Source organism: Neopelma chrysocephalum, unplaced genomic scaffold (assembly GCF_003984885.1).
Source record: "Neopelma chrysocephalum unplaced genomic scaffold, ASM398488v2 Primary Assembly neopelma1_22b, whole genome shotgun sequence".
NCBI lineage: Eukaryota > Metazoa > Chordata > Aves > Passeriformes > Pipridae > Neopelma > Neopelma chrysocephalum.
Window position 1 is genome coordinate 11,451,822 of NW_020897690.1, and position 16,169 is coordinate 11,467,990.

At 34.9% G+C, this 16,169-nt stretch overlaps 1 protein-coding gene across 4 annotated transcripts in view; it reads left to right on the top strand.

The window, feature by feature from the left end:
* Positions 1-16,169, top strand: part of PTPN3 (protein tyrosine phosphatase, non-receptor type 3) — a 99,096-nt gene that overhangs the window by 17,279 nt on the left and 65,648 nt on the right. For 3 of the 4 annotated variants that reach the window (XM_027680110.1, XM_027680118.1, XM_027680126.1), the window contains exons 7-8: positions 7,414-7,534; positions 11,647-11,734. In XM_027680110.1, coding sequence (XP_027535911.1) covers positions 7,414-7,534; positions 11,647-11,734 — 209 coding nt within the window. Of the gene's footprint in view, positions 1-7,413; positions 7,535-11,646; positions 11,735-16,169 lie in introns of those variants that run through there. The other variant, XM_027680135.1, reaches the window with a different exon arrangement.

Here is a 16,169-nt window from a genome sequence, read left to right on the forward strand (position 1 = left end):
TTCTTTTTTAGCTCACTGATGTCCTTTTTGTTACTGTTTGTATGATACCAATATTTATTCTCTTCATTCATAAAGAATGAAACATTTAAGAAAAAGATGTATTCCCTTAAAAAAAATTAAAATTTTTCGTTTTGCTACCAGGTTGTTGCTGTTTACCTAAAGGTGATGGAATAGGAAAGACTTTCTGAAATCTGAGGAAAATCTGTGTCTCCTTATTGAGTTATGTTTGGTGGAGTTCTTGTCAACTGAAATTGTTTTAAATACTATTCTATTAATGTTTTAATTTCTAATCATACTTAATAAGGAGAGAAGAAGTTCTTGGATATGAGGTATCTGCTTATGAAAAATCCATTGTCTGAAGTTACTATGAATTGGTTCTACCTGAGCTGTTTACTGGCACTTCATGGTGGCTTTCAAGTTGCTCTCTCCTTCAGTAACTTCCCTTGTATGCAGAAGGGGAAATCATTGTTGTTTGACGATCTTGTGGGTTATTTATTTAAAAGGTGTAGCAGTTGAAGCTGATGGGAGGGCTGAAGCAGGTGTCTTGCATTGTGTATGAAGGCTTGTGTTTGATATTTCCACTCTTGCTTCTTAACTCTAGTTTTTACATGTGCCAGTTGTATGGTCGACCTTTACAGGCTTTGTCTGAGTTTTGCAAAGGAACAGTTTTTGGTCAAATCTTTTGTGCCACTAGAATACTGCTGCTCTGTACTGCCCTTTTGCAGGCATTAGGGTTCAGCACTGTGGTTCTGAAGTAAAGTTCTGACGTGTTATTCTGCACTGCTATAGCACACCCTCTGTTGCCTGGTGGTGCTGACTTACAGGGGAATGCAAGTGGGTGTGACCACTGTGTCTAAATAACGTGACTAAACCTGATTATGAATGCAACTCAGACAACTCAAGAATAAGTTGTTAGTGTATTATCAGTAGTGTGCTTTGTGACAAAATGATCAGTGGTTCTTGAAATTTTTTTTTAAGAAGAATTTGTTAAGCTACGTTACAAATAATTTCAAAATTGTTAAGTCAGAAGGATACTCTCGTACTGAAAAGAATCTAATGATGAAGCGTACATCTTGGTTTTTAGTAGTGTAAAATAGGAATGTTGTGCAGTCTATAAAATTAAATAAGAAACCTTTACACTATGTCTATTACTTTTTTTTATTTAAAATGTCACAAAGCTGATTTAGCAGCACTTGTTTTCTACCACTTCATGTAGTAAATTACCTTTTTCAGGTCATTATTTAAATGACTAGCTACTGGTATGTAAGAAGTCCCATGAGTTTCATAGAAATGCGCTCTTATGTGCATAAATCCATTGCTGATGCAGTCTGCTATCTATCTTTGAGAGTTTGTCCAGAAAGAGGTTAACTGATTGCTTGGGATTCAAATGGACTTTAACCTCTTCTAAGAAAAGGAAGGCTAGCAAGGGTAAGGTTCAAGGAAAGCTGATCTTAATATGCAAGTCCCTCAGGAACTGGGGGCTGTTGAGCTCGAAGATTTAGAGAAACATCAACAGTAGCTCCACAGTGAGAGTCACACCACGTAATTTCCCCATCGACTTTCTTTTTGCCTGACTTTCTTCTAACTTGCCTTCATTTTGCCCTCCTTTCTTTTTATAGAAATTAGATTGAAACCTCAGACTTCCTAATTTGTGGAGACCTCCCTCTTTTCATGGCTAGCATTTGGGGATTTTTCTCTGTATGTGCTCCCCACCCATGCTTTCTTGAAGTGAAATAGTACTCAGAAGGACATAATCTAAGCTGAGACATTTACTTAAAGATCAGTCAGGTTTCTGCTACTTTCTGGGGCGTCTGTAACCCTTATGCCTCAGAATCAAAATCAGACTGGATGAGTAAAGAGAGCTTTGAGCCTCAAGTTGCACCAAGGAAGTTTTAGATTGGATATGCAGAAAAATTTCTTCACCAAAAGGGTTGTCAGGCTTTGGAACAGGCTGTCCAGGGAAGTAACCGAGTCACCATCCCTGGAGGTATTTAAAAACCATGTAGAAGTGGCACTGAGGAATATGGTTTAGTGATGGACTTGGCAGTGCTGGATTAATGGCTGGACTTGATGATCTTAGAGGTCTTGTCCAACCTAAATGATTCTGTGATTCTAAAATGAGTAGTGGTGAATGCTAAGAGACAACATAAATGACAGAAGATAAACGCATTGGTTCTACAAAACCTTGTAACATTTTGGGAGTACTGATAACTACTCCCTGAAGTCACCATACTTTTTCAAAATGTACTTTGGATTACACTTTGCTTTTCTCATTAATTTTTTTTATTGTGTCAATATAGTTTCTGAAGTACATGTTGTATTTGAGATGCAGAAAAAGCAACTCAGTATTTATATTTTCTAATTTGTTTCTTCCTTTTGCTTATGATTATTTTTTATGTGTTGTTTAATTGTGTCCAGGGTTTGAGCTGCTGATTTTTATTTTTTTAATTCTTTTAATAAAGGACGTTACAATGACTGACTCATTTTTCATTCTGGAGTGGTAAATAACTTGGAGACCACCATTGTGTATGCATAGTTTTCTTTTTCTTTCCCCTACAAGTGTTCCTTTGTTTTTATTAATGCCTAATTTCTCATTCTGTCTTACCACAAAATGACCAGCTGTCATAAGTGGTCATAAGCAGCTATTTACAGTCATGTCTAGGCTGAACATTTTTTTAAGGGCTCTTGAGTGTGAGGCATTATTTCCTTTTACAAAACAATTTAGTTTTACCCACATGATAGCTAGTTCTGCTTGTCCAGTAGCGACATCAAAATTACTTAATGGCTGAGTGGGTTAGTATTCATGCTCTTGTTCTTATTTGGATGCAGGTTCCACTTGTTGAAATACCTTTCCTTCTCTCAACATTCCCTTTTAAGGGTTTTGGTCCTTTTAGGAGTTTCTCTCTGAAAACAATTTTCAACATGGTGTCTTTAATTGCTACATCTAAATCTCAATTAACCTTTTTAGTCTCTCTTTAATAATAATCTGTGTTTTTATGTTCATTTTTAGAAACTGAATTCTGCTGTAGCAGATTATTTTCTGATTCCAGAAGCATTTTACTACCTGAATACTTTGTGGTTACTGTTGAGAATCAGTAACTGCTTTAGTTTATGCTATGCAGTTTATCTTTCTTCTCTACTAAACTATTTGCTTAGATTCTTTTCTAGTGCACTTCTTAGGTCTTCGGGAAGTTGATATTAAACTAGTTTTCGAAGACTAGCTTTTGTAGGCATTCCTTTGGACCAAAGTGTCCATATTATTTATAACTGATTTCCCATCATGTTTGACCCGTGAGCTATTCATACATTTCCTTTCTCACATCTGTAGTTACTTGAAATGCCCATGTGCAGAAATAAGTGCTATTCCTTTGTATGCAAATTTTGTTTTAGTTATTATTTACAAGCAAAGTCTGTAGAATTGGAGACCCACTTTTCTTCTGTAGAATTGGAGACCAACATGTCATCTGTACTTGAAGAACATCACGTGTATGGGAAGTAGAAATCTGTCAACCTTTAAGTTATACAAAGCTAAAGACTTATCTTTTCTAAATTATGCTTTCTGGGGCTGTAGAAATTGGGCCAGATTGAAAGGTGGTATTTCGGTGCTGTTAGCATTCAAAATAACAACCAAATTAATTTCTAAACTGGAACCAAACAAATAATTATTTTGATCATGTAGTAGAAAGCTTGGATGTCAACAATAACTTCATGTAAGTAAGAACCACAGACAAGTTTGGCTTGGAAGGGGCTTCTTCAGTGTCAGATCAAGTTGCTCAGATCCTTTCCAGTTCAGTTTTGCATTTCCAATACTGCAATTTCTGTTGTCTGTCACTGTTTCGGTATGCAACTCAAAGAAGAGTCAAACTGTCTTTCTTGCATCCTCTCCCTGGGGTAGTGAAGTACAGTGGAGTACAGAAATGAGATCAGTGCTACCTTAGTCTAATATATAAACTGACTTATCGATGATTTCTTGGAAAAAAATCACTGTATAAATGAAGCCTCAGCAAGTACTGTAAAAGCTGTTGGCATCAATGGCCTTTTTTTTACTTCCATATGTGTAAGATCTTCCCTCTATAAAGCTCTCTTTTTTACCTTTTTTTTTGTCGTCTTCTTAAGTTCAGCAATATATCTACTACTCAAGCTTCTCTGTCTAGGGAAGATGCATCTATACCCATAGAATTCTTATTGAAATCTATCAATTCTACATAAATACACTTCTTCCTGGTCTTCTCCTCCTCTGTATCATAATCTTATTAAAATGTGTACATTTTTAAAAAAATTTAATTAACATTTTTCTTTGATGCTTTCCTTCACAGGAGTCTTTCTACTGCTAGGAGACAGAGACAAAAATGTACACATTTGTTCTAACTGAACAAATTCTTTTTTAAAAGTCTGAAGAATAGATGGCTTTTTTAGGCTTCAATAAGGGATAGGCAGATCGTATGCTGTGTAAACGTATATGATCTCAAGACTTTATTTGTGTTTCAAGCATTTATAAACTCTTATTGTATTGAAAGCTTGTGGAACTAGTGTTTTGGTATGTCAACAAAGCTACTTAGCTATTGCACTCTTCTTTTACTAGGAGTTATAAAACAAATGTCTTCTTTTTATTAAATATGGCCTTCTAAATGAATGGTTTATCAAATTCCTTTCTTTGAAGCCTTTCATATTAGATCTGACATTCAAATAGCAGGATTTTATTTGGTTTTTTGGCTCATCCTTGGTTCAATTTTCTTTCATTTTACTCTATATTTTTTCCCAGTTCTAACATATTAAAGATCAGCAGTGGTCTAGAATGCAGAAATGTGAAAGTATGCTTTCTTTTATACTGTAACTTTATCTTCACTAAGTCAGTATCTGCTGGCTCATGTCATCAGAACAGAAGCTATGTCAGGAGAAGCTCAGATTAGAAATAAGTCTTTAATATTTCCTTCTCCTCTTTTCTCTTCTAGAGAAATCCAGTAAAGAGATAGAAACATCATAGGTTATCATTCTTACTGATGTCTTGATATGCCCTTTTTTTTTCCTACTTGGATAATTAAATCCTGCACATGATCATTAGTCTTCCAGGATGTTTACAAATCAGCATTTATAGTTTCTCTTCAATTGTGACAGTTGTCTAGGGAGTTGGAGAAGCAGGTAGTACTCTAAATTGCTCCCCTTGTTGGCATGACCTCAGGTAGCTAGGAGGAAGAGGAAAAAAGACCAGAACAACCTCCATATTTGGAATATGAGAAAGAAGACTCTACCTCATCATATATGAAGGAACAGCAGTTGCCCTCTTTAGAGAAGGTAAAACTACAGTAAAAATATCTTTTCCTATTGCAAATAAAATTGGACAACTACATTATCTTATTCTTGGCAATATGACCTTTTCCCACTGGCAAGATTGTAGTTCAAACTAGCTGCAACAAATCTTAAAAACATAGATTATTTCATAGAAAAGCTGGGTTGTGTTCATGACTAGTAAAGGAAAGGATCCTCAATAAACTGCTGTCATCTATGACATTGTGTGTTTCATTTGACACTGTTATTAGAATGCCTACTTTGTTCTAAAAATTTTTAATTTTTGTTTTTATTGTTGTTGCCTTAGTCTTAGTCTTGGCAGACTTAGACTTTTGTTAATATATAGATATTCCTAAAAATTATTTCAGCTTCTTGTTATAATTCTGAATCTTCTGTCTAGTTTTTTTGTGGTAGGTTTTTTTGGTTGGTTGGTTTGGTGGTTTTGTTTGTTTTATTGTCATTGTTGTTATGATGTTCTTCTTCAGATAAATATGATTTGACAGAAATGTTCGAACATGTTTTGGTTCTAATGGTAAATAGTTTTGCTAAGTGATTTAAAGTTCAGGTTCCCTTTCAAAAAAAAGACTAGAGCAAATCAGGAACATCTGCATTCAAAGTAAATTGCTTACTGTTTATAATTCACTTTTTTATTTAAATATTTGCCATGATGCTGACAAGTAGATGTGCCACAATATTAGCTTTAGACCCCAGTTGCCTGGGAATTGTTTTGTGTCACAGTAGTTCTGTTTTCTGGGCCATAGAAATCATACTTTTTTAATATATAAGGGGCAAATATTAGTTATCCCCTGCATTATAGATCCTCTGTAGTTGCTGTAGCTGTAAGTTATTTCTGATGCACACCCCCATCTCTCAACATGAATCATTTAAATATTGCTTTCATACTTTTTTTTTCCCCTAGGAAATAATGTTAATAGTATTATTCCTAAAAGTATGCTCTTGAACTTTGATTTAGTTGAGAGGCTTTCTATGCTGAATTGTTTGCAGTCAATCAATTATTTTCTTTTGTGTTAATTTGCAAGTTATACAAATAACTTCTGGAAAACTTAAGTCTTTATATTCATTATTTCATGCTCTTTAGAAAAAAGCAGTTTAGTACAGGTTAGAGTGATTTGCTTATACATACATACCATCATTTTTGGTGTTTAATCTCCAACTGTTTAATCAAAACACAGATTTCAAGAAATATGAGTTTTGAATTAGTTGCTTAATTGAAATTAGGTAAATTTGTGGCAATTAGACAAGTAATTTGTTTGAAGCAGTCTCCTTGCTGCCCCAAACCTTGCTACTTCATAACAGCTAAAAGGTTTGTGTACATTTTCCAGGGTGTAAACTTATGCTGACCTAGATTTTAAACAAAACTTACGCAGACTGAGGCTATGAACTTACGGTTTACATTCATTTCTTTTCAGATATGCTACTGACCGTGGATAGGAATTAGCTTTTTACCTAGTAACTGTTTAAAAATATCTACTAATCAGTATCATTCTTGAAGGAATAAGGTTTTAGAGAATTTCTTTTTGGCTATAAACTTCTACTTTTTGTAGAAGCTAGGTAATATTATATGTAAATCAGCAGTTATTTCACATGCTTTGTTAAGTAACTTATGTTCAACTGAGGAAGGTTTTAATAATTGAATTTCTAGGACAGCACCATAGTTGGGAGTTGAACAATTTCTACCTGACCGTGTGAAGAGTAGATGCTTTGTAATTGACAGATCTTGTTGAAGACTTCTAATATATACTATAGTCAAGTAAACGTGTATCAAATTGATTTCATTTACCATCTCTTACTGAGAGTACTGCACATCTGTGCCATCACAGTACTGCACATCTGTGCCTGTCTGGTGGTGTTACAGCTTGTGGTGCAAAAGTGGGGCTATATAAGTAGCTAAATAAATTACTGAGTCATTCAGTGCCTGAGATTACGGTAAGTGTATTTTGAAAAAAATCTTTTTTCACTGTGTTCAACACGTTTGTCTGTTGGAAAATAGTTTGTAATTCCTGCACTTCCCCATATGTGTATGTGTTTTAATGAGTAGGAATTTTTTCTAGATAATGATCAATTAACTATGAAAACTTTGTGTATGTGTTTCTTGTTTCCTAACAGCACAACTTGGAGACTATAATGCTTCTGTGCATCATTCAGGATATCTCTCAAATTATAACTTTATACCAGAGCAGAACAAAGATTTTCTTACCAAAGTAGAATCTCTACATGAGCAACACAGGTAACGTGAACTTTTACTTCTCTCTCACCTCTTGAGTTTTTAAAGAAAAAACAAGGTGTTAAAAGGAAGACTCAGGTTCTTAGTAGTTTCGGTACAATAGCCGTTTATATTTCATTAGCTTCTGTTAAGTGAAATAGGTGTTAGCCTAATTATATTCAGAGTGTAATGTTAATGTGTTGAAATAATTAAATAAATATGTAGTTATAACCTCCAGTAAATCAGTTAGCCTTATACATTATTAATGGCAACCATCTAGAACACTGTACTAGATGTTTGAGGAACAAGGACATTTGACCATTTTTCAAATTCTATAGATTTTTTTGTCTATCTGTGTAAAAAAAAAACAACAAAAATACCATAGCCATAAAACACTTCAATTAATATTGTGCTTTCTCTTCACTCTCATGAGTGTAATATAAACACATAAATATAAATACAACATATTATTCCAGTCAGTGTGCTGCTAATTGCTCTTTCTGACCCTGATGATTTGTCTCTTGTAAGACTGCAATTTTAGAATTAGAGGTGTTGATCAGATATTTGCAAGCTGAATGCAAATATGCCAATCTAAGAAATTGTCTGTGAGCATTTGGGAAAACGAAATCCAAATCTCTATGGACTTGTTTTCTTTGTCTGTATTTTAACTGCAGTAGAGCTAATTCCTCACTCTTTTAGTTTCTTTGATTCATAACCTGAAATATTTCCATTTTCATCTCCTCTTAATGTTCCTCATCTCTTTTTTTTATCTTTCAATACTCTTACCTCTCCCTCTTGTTTTTTTACTGATAGTGGGTGTAGTGAATGGTTCTGGACTTCACGAGTTCCCTAGCCGTCCAGAACATGTATTGTCATTTATGAAGTAGAAGATAGACAACCACTGAACTCTTAACTGCAACTTCCCTTCTGTTGTAGGTACTAATCTTGATTGCTTTCCTAGCAGTTCATATTCAGAAGCACAGCAGCTGATGCCTCTACTCCTTCAATATTAATTTGCAGTTTCCAGTAGGCTCAGTAGTTTTTCCTGTGGACAGGAAAAAAATAAATCGGCTTGTCTTTAGAAAGCAGTCACCTTGGAGGGAAGATTCTGAAGAGACTTGAAGTGGTTGGGTTGAACTCATATCTTTAGTGCTGTGGTAGCAAGAGATATAAAACTGGTTACATCCTGCAGAGACCAGAAGGTACCTTTGGTCCAGACTAAGATGTGGTGGGGTCTGTTAGAAAGACTCCTTTCTTTTCTGGTCTTTTCAATGAAATCAATGTTTTTATTGAGTGACTGTGGCAGAGTGAACCCTTGATGACTGAGAAGTTTAACTACTGTATTTGAATTAGTGTAGGTTGTGGTATTTGAAGTTCTGAATAAAAATACTGAGTAGACTGGACTAGAAAAAATATTTCTTTGTTGTGTTAACACCTTTTTTTAAACTTGGCTCTTTAGACCTATTTAATTCAGAGTGCAGAGAGAGGCAGACAAGTTATTATTTATCCTGGCAGTATTTCTTGCATACTCCTTTGGCATGTATAGAGAATACTTAGGACTGAGACATGGTTTTGACTAATTCAATGCCATAATATACTTGACGAGAATGGTTCTGGTGCTCACTAGGCCTTTGGGAAGGAAAGACAGAAAGGGAGAATTTACTTTCTTACCCTTTGAGGAGAACATTCTTGCTTTGGAATGAGATTTCTGCTGATCTGTAGTATATAATATTTTCTGTAGACCATATAAGTTATCTGTAAATTATTGAACCTTTGAATTGGTATTCTTAGATTACAGAATTTTCCTTCTTTAGTGTCTGTCCTTTAGGAATCTTTCACAAAGGACCATTAAAAGGCTTGAATTGGTGAAACACACAGACTCGAGAAGTCATGTTATGTCTTGTGTGTTGTAACTCGATCCAAGATTTTTGTTACCTAGGATTTATGTTGCTTTGCAAAACCTGAGGAAGTAGTTCTCTGAACATATTCATGTCAGACACTATTCAGTGGACAGTACATAACTGCTGAGAAAGTCACTGTTGTCATATTGAACTGGTATAGCTTCAGAAATTTTTCTTCTGTGTTCATCCCTAAAACCATGGGGGGGGTTGTGTATGTAGGTTCTTCTAACATGGTTTCCTTATTGTTTCTTGTTTAGTGCATAAGCAGCCTGAGATCTTAGGATGAAAATATTGTCCAAATTGATAAAGTTTTTGTATTACTTGCAAGATCCAGCCATCAGTTTGAGGAGAAGGATGCATTTGAAACTTCATAGGATGCTTATATATATGCCAGATAAGATTTGTTAGGCCTTGGGTATCAACAGCTATAAAAATTGGGAAGAGACACCAAGACCAGTTTCCTCTTGCCTGTTTATCTCACCGAATAACTACCATCTGCTTAGGGACCTCAAAGTTTCATTTCATCTGTAATTGAGTAGGAGGGTGTAACAAAAAACCCCATAAGTCTGTGCTGAGATACTTTTTCTTGTTGACCATTTAAGACACAAGGCATGACAGGTCAGGTGTGGATGGCATATGCAACTTGAGAATTAACATTTACAGACATTTCTTGTTGGTATGCAACAGACTTTCTGAACAAGGTTCTGGATCAATTTTTTTTAAATGGAAGTGATGTACTCTTGCAAGTATATTCAGCGTCCTGTAGTATAATAATTTTTTTTTTTGTCCTTGCTCTTTTTATCCAATATTGTGACATCCTCAAGCCACACTACTGGCTATTGCTTTCAAGTTCAAGGTAGCTTTAAATTTCCTGGAGCATGATCTAATATTTCCTCAAGTGTCTGTTTCAAGGCATAGTGTTTTGATGGCTTGACATTTAAGAGGATGGATATTAATTGGAAGTAATAGATGCCTACCTTTTGAGTTAAAACCCCTTTCAAAAATGAGAATTACTGCCTTATGTGGAATGCCTTTGTAGCTGCAATTCTTAACACAATGTTATGTCAACTTTTTGCAGGTTCTACTTAAATTGGGTTTGATTAACATAATTTGATGCATGTCATTTTGGAAGCTTACCTAGCAAAGCTTTGTTTTTACCTGCACTTAGTTGTAGATATGACAGAATGATATCAGATGTCTTTTCTACTTAAGCGTGTGTAGATATTATATGCATCCCTCAGCTTCTGTCTCACAGTAACTGGAATGGGATGTAGTAGTGCCTGAATTGCTGCTCTGTGCTGTGAGACCAGGATCACTGTGGGCACAGCACAATGTCAACAGGCTATGGCAGATTCCAGGATAGAGCTGCCTCTTGCCTGATTGTTTCTTTACAGGTCTTGGCCCTGCAGTTTATTGGAGAGGACTACTTTCATCATCACGCCTAAAGGAATCTTGTTTAGGCCTCATTGCATTCCTCTCATATGAATGATTAGTAGGCTGCATGGGAGAACCAGCTAAATGGGGACCACTGATGAACTCTTTGGGTTTTAAAACTCTTAGTAGATTCTATCCTTCCATAAGGATACATAACCTGTTTATTCAAGGTGTGGGGATTTTTGATTTTTTTTGTCTGTTAAAAAAAAAAGTTAAAAAAAATTAAAAAAATGTATAAGTCTCAGAATTGTAGAAGCTTTCTAGAAGACCAGAAGATCAAATCCTTGTATGTCTTGCTGCACATAGCAGCAGGAGAAAAAAGTATTTTAGGACTTATAGATTGTAGGTAAACTCAGATGGCTTTTCCTTGATGAGTTTCATAACTTTAACTTTTTTAATCTGCTTTCTCCCCTTTATTTTATTAATACATTCCTGCTGCTAATCTTTCTTCTAACTGACTTCCTTCTGAGGGACCATGTAATATAGAATATTTACAGATAAAGCTTCTTGCTTTTAGAGGAATAGTTTCCTCATACCTTTGAACATAAGAGATAAAAATTATTTTTCTAAAAGGATCTGGTCCAGAATAGCTAAGGTAATAACATTGTGTATAATTTGCTCAATTTTTTGATAGGACTTTGGGACGATTTTCTCCAGAGAAGAACTTGTGGTACTAGTTAATGAGATTTATTTCTCAGACAGTGGGCTTTGGGATTCTTCTCCTTTTCTACCTTTAAATAAATACAATATATTTTTTTTTATTTGCCTGTGGTTCATATTTATTATTTTCCCCTCTTTTAGTGGCCTCAAGCAATCAGAAGCAGAGTCCTGCTATATAAATATAGCACGAACACTTGAATTCTATGGAGTGGAATTGCACAGTGGTAGAGTATGTTTATATTGCAATTTTTCACTTGGAAAATAATTTTTTTTTTTCACATGAATGTAATAGCAGTAAAAAAAAGTACTGACTTTACCAGGTGTTCCTTCTAATTATAAGAGTTGGGTAATTTTTCAATAACTTCTGTGTAACATAGGTGTTGGAATTTCAACCAAATAAGCTAGATCTCCTTGAAAGAGTAAGAATGTATTTTTAAGATAAATTGTTTCATTACTACAATATATTTTACTTAATAATTTTAGTGAAGTTTCTGAATGTCTTAGCACGAAAGAAAATGAATGCTCTGTTCTGTACTGTTAGTTGGCAGGTGTTTTAAAAGTTTAATTAATCTGAATTTCTAACACTAATTTCTTAAGTGTTAAGAATATAGAGATTTATTTTAAAATTCCTTTATTCCCTGACACCAGGCTAAATCTAAGCAGTGTTTTGCAGCTTGAGAGATGACCACTAAAAATGTATTTGAAATCTTTCAGATACAGGGTGTACGTTGATGAGAAACATGCCCTAGTATTTCACTAGCTACTGGCATTTAATTGTCTGATCACACTATTCATTTGAGGCGAATCCCCAAAATTCTTTTTTATTTGCATTCCAGTGTACAAGTTACTGTTTGTGCTTATATCTAATAGTAAATTGTTTTGGCATAAAGCTTGTAGTATAAAAACTGAATTAAGTGACTGCAGATGAATGATATCCTCAATGAAGATGACTATTGTTTTTTCTAACATTTTTCTGAGTTTTGCTAATAGTTCTGACACTGTGAATTTTAATGAAAAACTCATAAATTTCTGTAATGATGAGGAAGGAATACAATAAGTAAGTTGCTTCCTTCGGTGTGATGCTTTCTTCTGGTTTTTCTTTATACTACCTCACCTCAAATAAGTGAATGTTGCATTAGATGTCTAAGACTTCCTAAAGTACTCCTGTGTGAAGCCACTGTAACTACATTCAAATTATGAAATACAATGCTCAAACAATAGAGGCTTTTCTTAAAAATACGGAAAAGTACAAAGGAAAGGAAATAATTAAAGTGCTCCATCTCATATGATTATCAGGAGAGGCATCTGTTAAATGTGATCAGATATCTTGGTTCACATGCACTGGTTGTGTGTAAGTAATGTAGCATATATGAATAAATTTCTTATGTACTCGTGTCTTCTGACAGTGTAAAAGCTTTCATGATTTCTAGTAAAAGCCTTCATGATTTCTAGTAAGTAATTAACTTTAAATGGCAAATGGGCATCTTATTAAATTTGACTTTGCTTAGGTTCATTGTCTGTTGGGTCATCTGCCACCTTTCTGCTTTATTGAAGAACTCTTTACTGTTACACTTGAGATTTCCCTATGTACACTTAACTTGATCAGTCTATGCTTTTTAGCTTCTACTGTAGCCTAGTATTTTGATAAGCCAACCTAAGCTCCAAGACTATCACTATGTGGCTATTCTCTTAACATTCATGGGATGCTATCTCTGAAAATTCTTCTAGTATTCGTTATTCTTCCTGAGTTGTAGGCCACTGAACTACATGCAGGATGTCAGTAGTGGTCATACCAGTGCCAAGTAGGGAAGATAGAGTTGACTCAGACATTTTGCTACTAAAGGAAATTTCATTGCAGTGTACTGGGCTGCTCTGTCTCAGCAGAAATACCTTCTGAATATATCTGCCTAAACAGTGTTTTGTTGGTTTTTTTTCCTCCAATGCGTTGTTTCATATTTAATGACCTCAGTCTCACAGGTTGTCAGAATATTAGTCATGAACTCCTACCCTGCCTGACACTGAACTGTATGATCTGAATCAACTAGAGTACAGATTTCAATCAAAGCCTAGTCTATTCCAGACTGCTAAAACACAGACTGTCTTGCTACTGTTTCAATCCAAAATAATATTTTCATCACAATTCAATTTTTTTTGAAACATGAAACGTTTGAAGTGATCTGTTTTTTCTGGCACTTGAACTGAAGATCTAGACATTTAGAAGCTGCTAGGAAGGTAATAGAAAGCAAACCAGACAATATCATGCTACCTTTTAAATCTGAGTTTTGATATAATTTGAATGTTGGGCTTCATTCTTCCTCTCCCTTCCTTATCTCAGAGTGGGTAATACAAAAAGAAAAGTACAGAGAAGTACAATAATCATGAATGTCTTAAGGAAAAGCCTTCTGCAGCAGGTGAATAGCATGTGAAATGTGAATAGCCAACAATTTTTAATTTTTTTACTTTTATTTTTTTGCTTTGGTACTAAAAGATTTACGAAACTTCAGTCTACCTGGAAAGTGACAGGTTTAAGTAAAAGGAACTTTTTTCATATGGCTGCAGTTGAACTATAAGTAAGCATTACTGCGGTTTTAATGGACGACCAAGGTGAATTAGGTATCAGAAGCAGTTAGACAGTCAGTGGAAGAATGATTCACTGGGGTCCATTAAACATACAAAAAGCTTCTGATCCAAGAAATCCTCTAGCTATAAGGCGCTACAAGCTGAGAAGAGGCATTATTTATTAGTAGGAGTGTAATTGGTTGTCTCTGGAATTTTGTATTTCCAAAACATCAGTTACAAGTCATTGTTCAGATTGAATGCCATGAGGCAAACCTCTCAGCCAACATGTTATTGTTGATTATGTTCCTCAAGGCCTATAAGAAGTTTACATTGAAGGTTAGATGTCTCCCCCAATATGCTGCTGCTTCACAGAGGGTACCATGTTATAACCCTGCTTTGGCATGGATGTTTGCAATGCCTCCTGATATCCTCCCCCTACTTAGTACTGCTCCTTAAATCACCCTTCCAGTTTTCTCACATCCTAGTGCTTTGAACAGATTTGGCAGGGGCTAGTTAAACTGTGGCTTTGTGAAAGGCTTTATATCTGTGGATTCTGATGATTGAGGTCTTTACTACTAAACTAGTCTTAGTCCTCTTAGATTGTGTATGGCAGAAGAACCAGGTAACACCCGGCTTTTATACTAATGGCCAGAAGAAGCTGGTGCTCCTGTACTGCTGCTTGAGAGTGGAATACTTTTGGATAATGTTTCTTGAAGACTAGATGAATATATAATTTCCTAATTTCTTTTAATGATACAAAATTAAATATTTTCCAGAAGCTGTGTGAGCTTTCTTTTTAGCAACTTGCTAAACATAGAACTTTAATCTGAGCTCAGTTTTTGTCAGCAAACACTTCTGCTTTTTTCTGATGATAAATCTGAACTGCTGAAATTGTAGTATTTAAAAATGAAATAGTTTTATGAAACTCAGGAGAGTGAATTCAATATCTTAGAACTGTATTGACATTTCTTGAATTACTAATCTCCTTTTGACTCTGGACCACTATCTTATTTGCTCAATAATTAGTCTGCTGTTGTCATCTTTCATTTTTACTCAGAGACTCAAAGATAGGAAATTTGTTGAATCAATATTATTTCCATATCTACAAAAATCAAGATGGTAATGGTAAATTAAATCAAATGTGAATCAGTACTTAATGAGCTACATGCTCATGATAATTTTGGCATGATCATTCTTTATCTTTACAACTTTTTTTTTATAATTATTTCTTTCATGTTACCTGTTTCTTTTTACAAATAGATGCATGTTATTTCTTTGCTGTGCAATTTAACAGCATAGATATTTTGGAAGGGAAATAACTGCACATCAACATCATATTTCTTTTGGAGACCCTCTCTTTATGCTAGTCTAAGATCTAGGTTACAATAACAAATAACAAATAGCATGGGAGATTAGTGGTTTGTACTGGTGCAGAGAGGGGTAGGGAATGAACTTTGTTCTGACAAAGCTCTTGGAGAAAATAGAGTAGTTTAGCCTAGTTAATCCCTATCAAATATTTAGCTAATCCTTTATTTATGCTAAATCATGTCGATTTTCAGCTCTTTCTCCTAAAGCTGTTTTTTAAGGCAGAGACAGCTTAATTACATGCAGTTCATCTCCTGAAATACCTCCGTTTTCTCCCCAAACATTAAAATAAAGGGGTGTCAGTTCTGGATTCCTGTATTATGCTGGCATAAACTGGTACTTTGGGAGCTTCTTCCAATGAAGATTCAACCAACTCCTCTAGCAGAAGTTCTTGGCAAAGTGAGGCAGCAGTGTGCTGAGGGTTCTGAGTTACTTGAGTGTATTTGGCCTGCTATTTACTGATTTTATTTTTCTATTCTCTCAGAGACAGGTCTAGTATTCCCCTCATCTTGCTAGAATTCAGTGTGCCAGTATTCAATGTTAATGCACTGTGTATTAAATAGGTTGCGCTCATTCTCTGTGAACCACTGTGGTATTTCACTGAAGGTTTATAAATCACTTTGCAAATTAGGTTAAGCTTCGGTCTTTCATATGCCTGAATCACTTCTATTCAACTGTCTTTAAGGGATTTATTGTAGACTTTCTACAGTATTGTCAGAGCACATGCTACCTGTTCTATT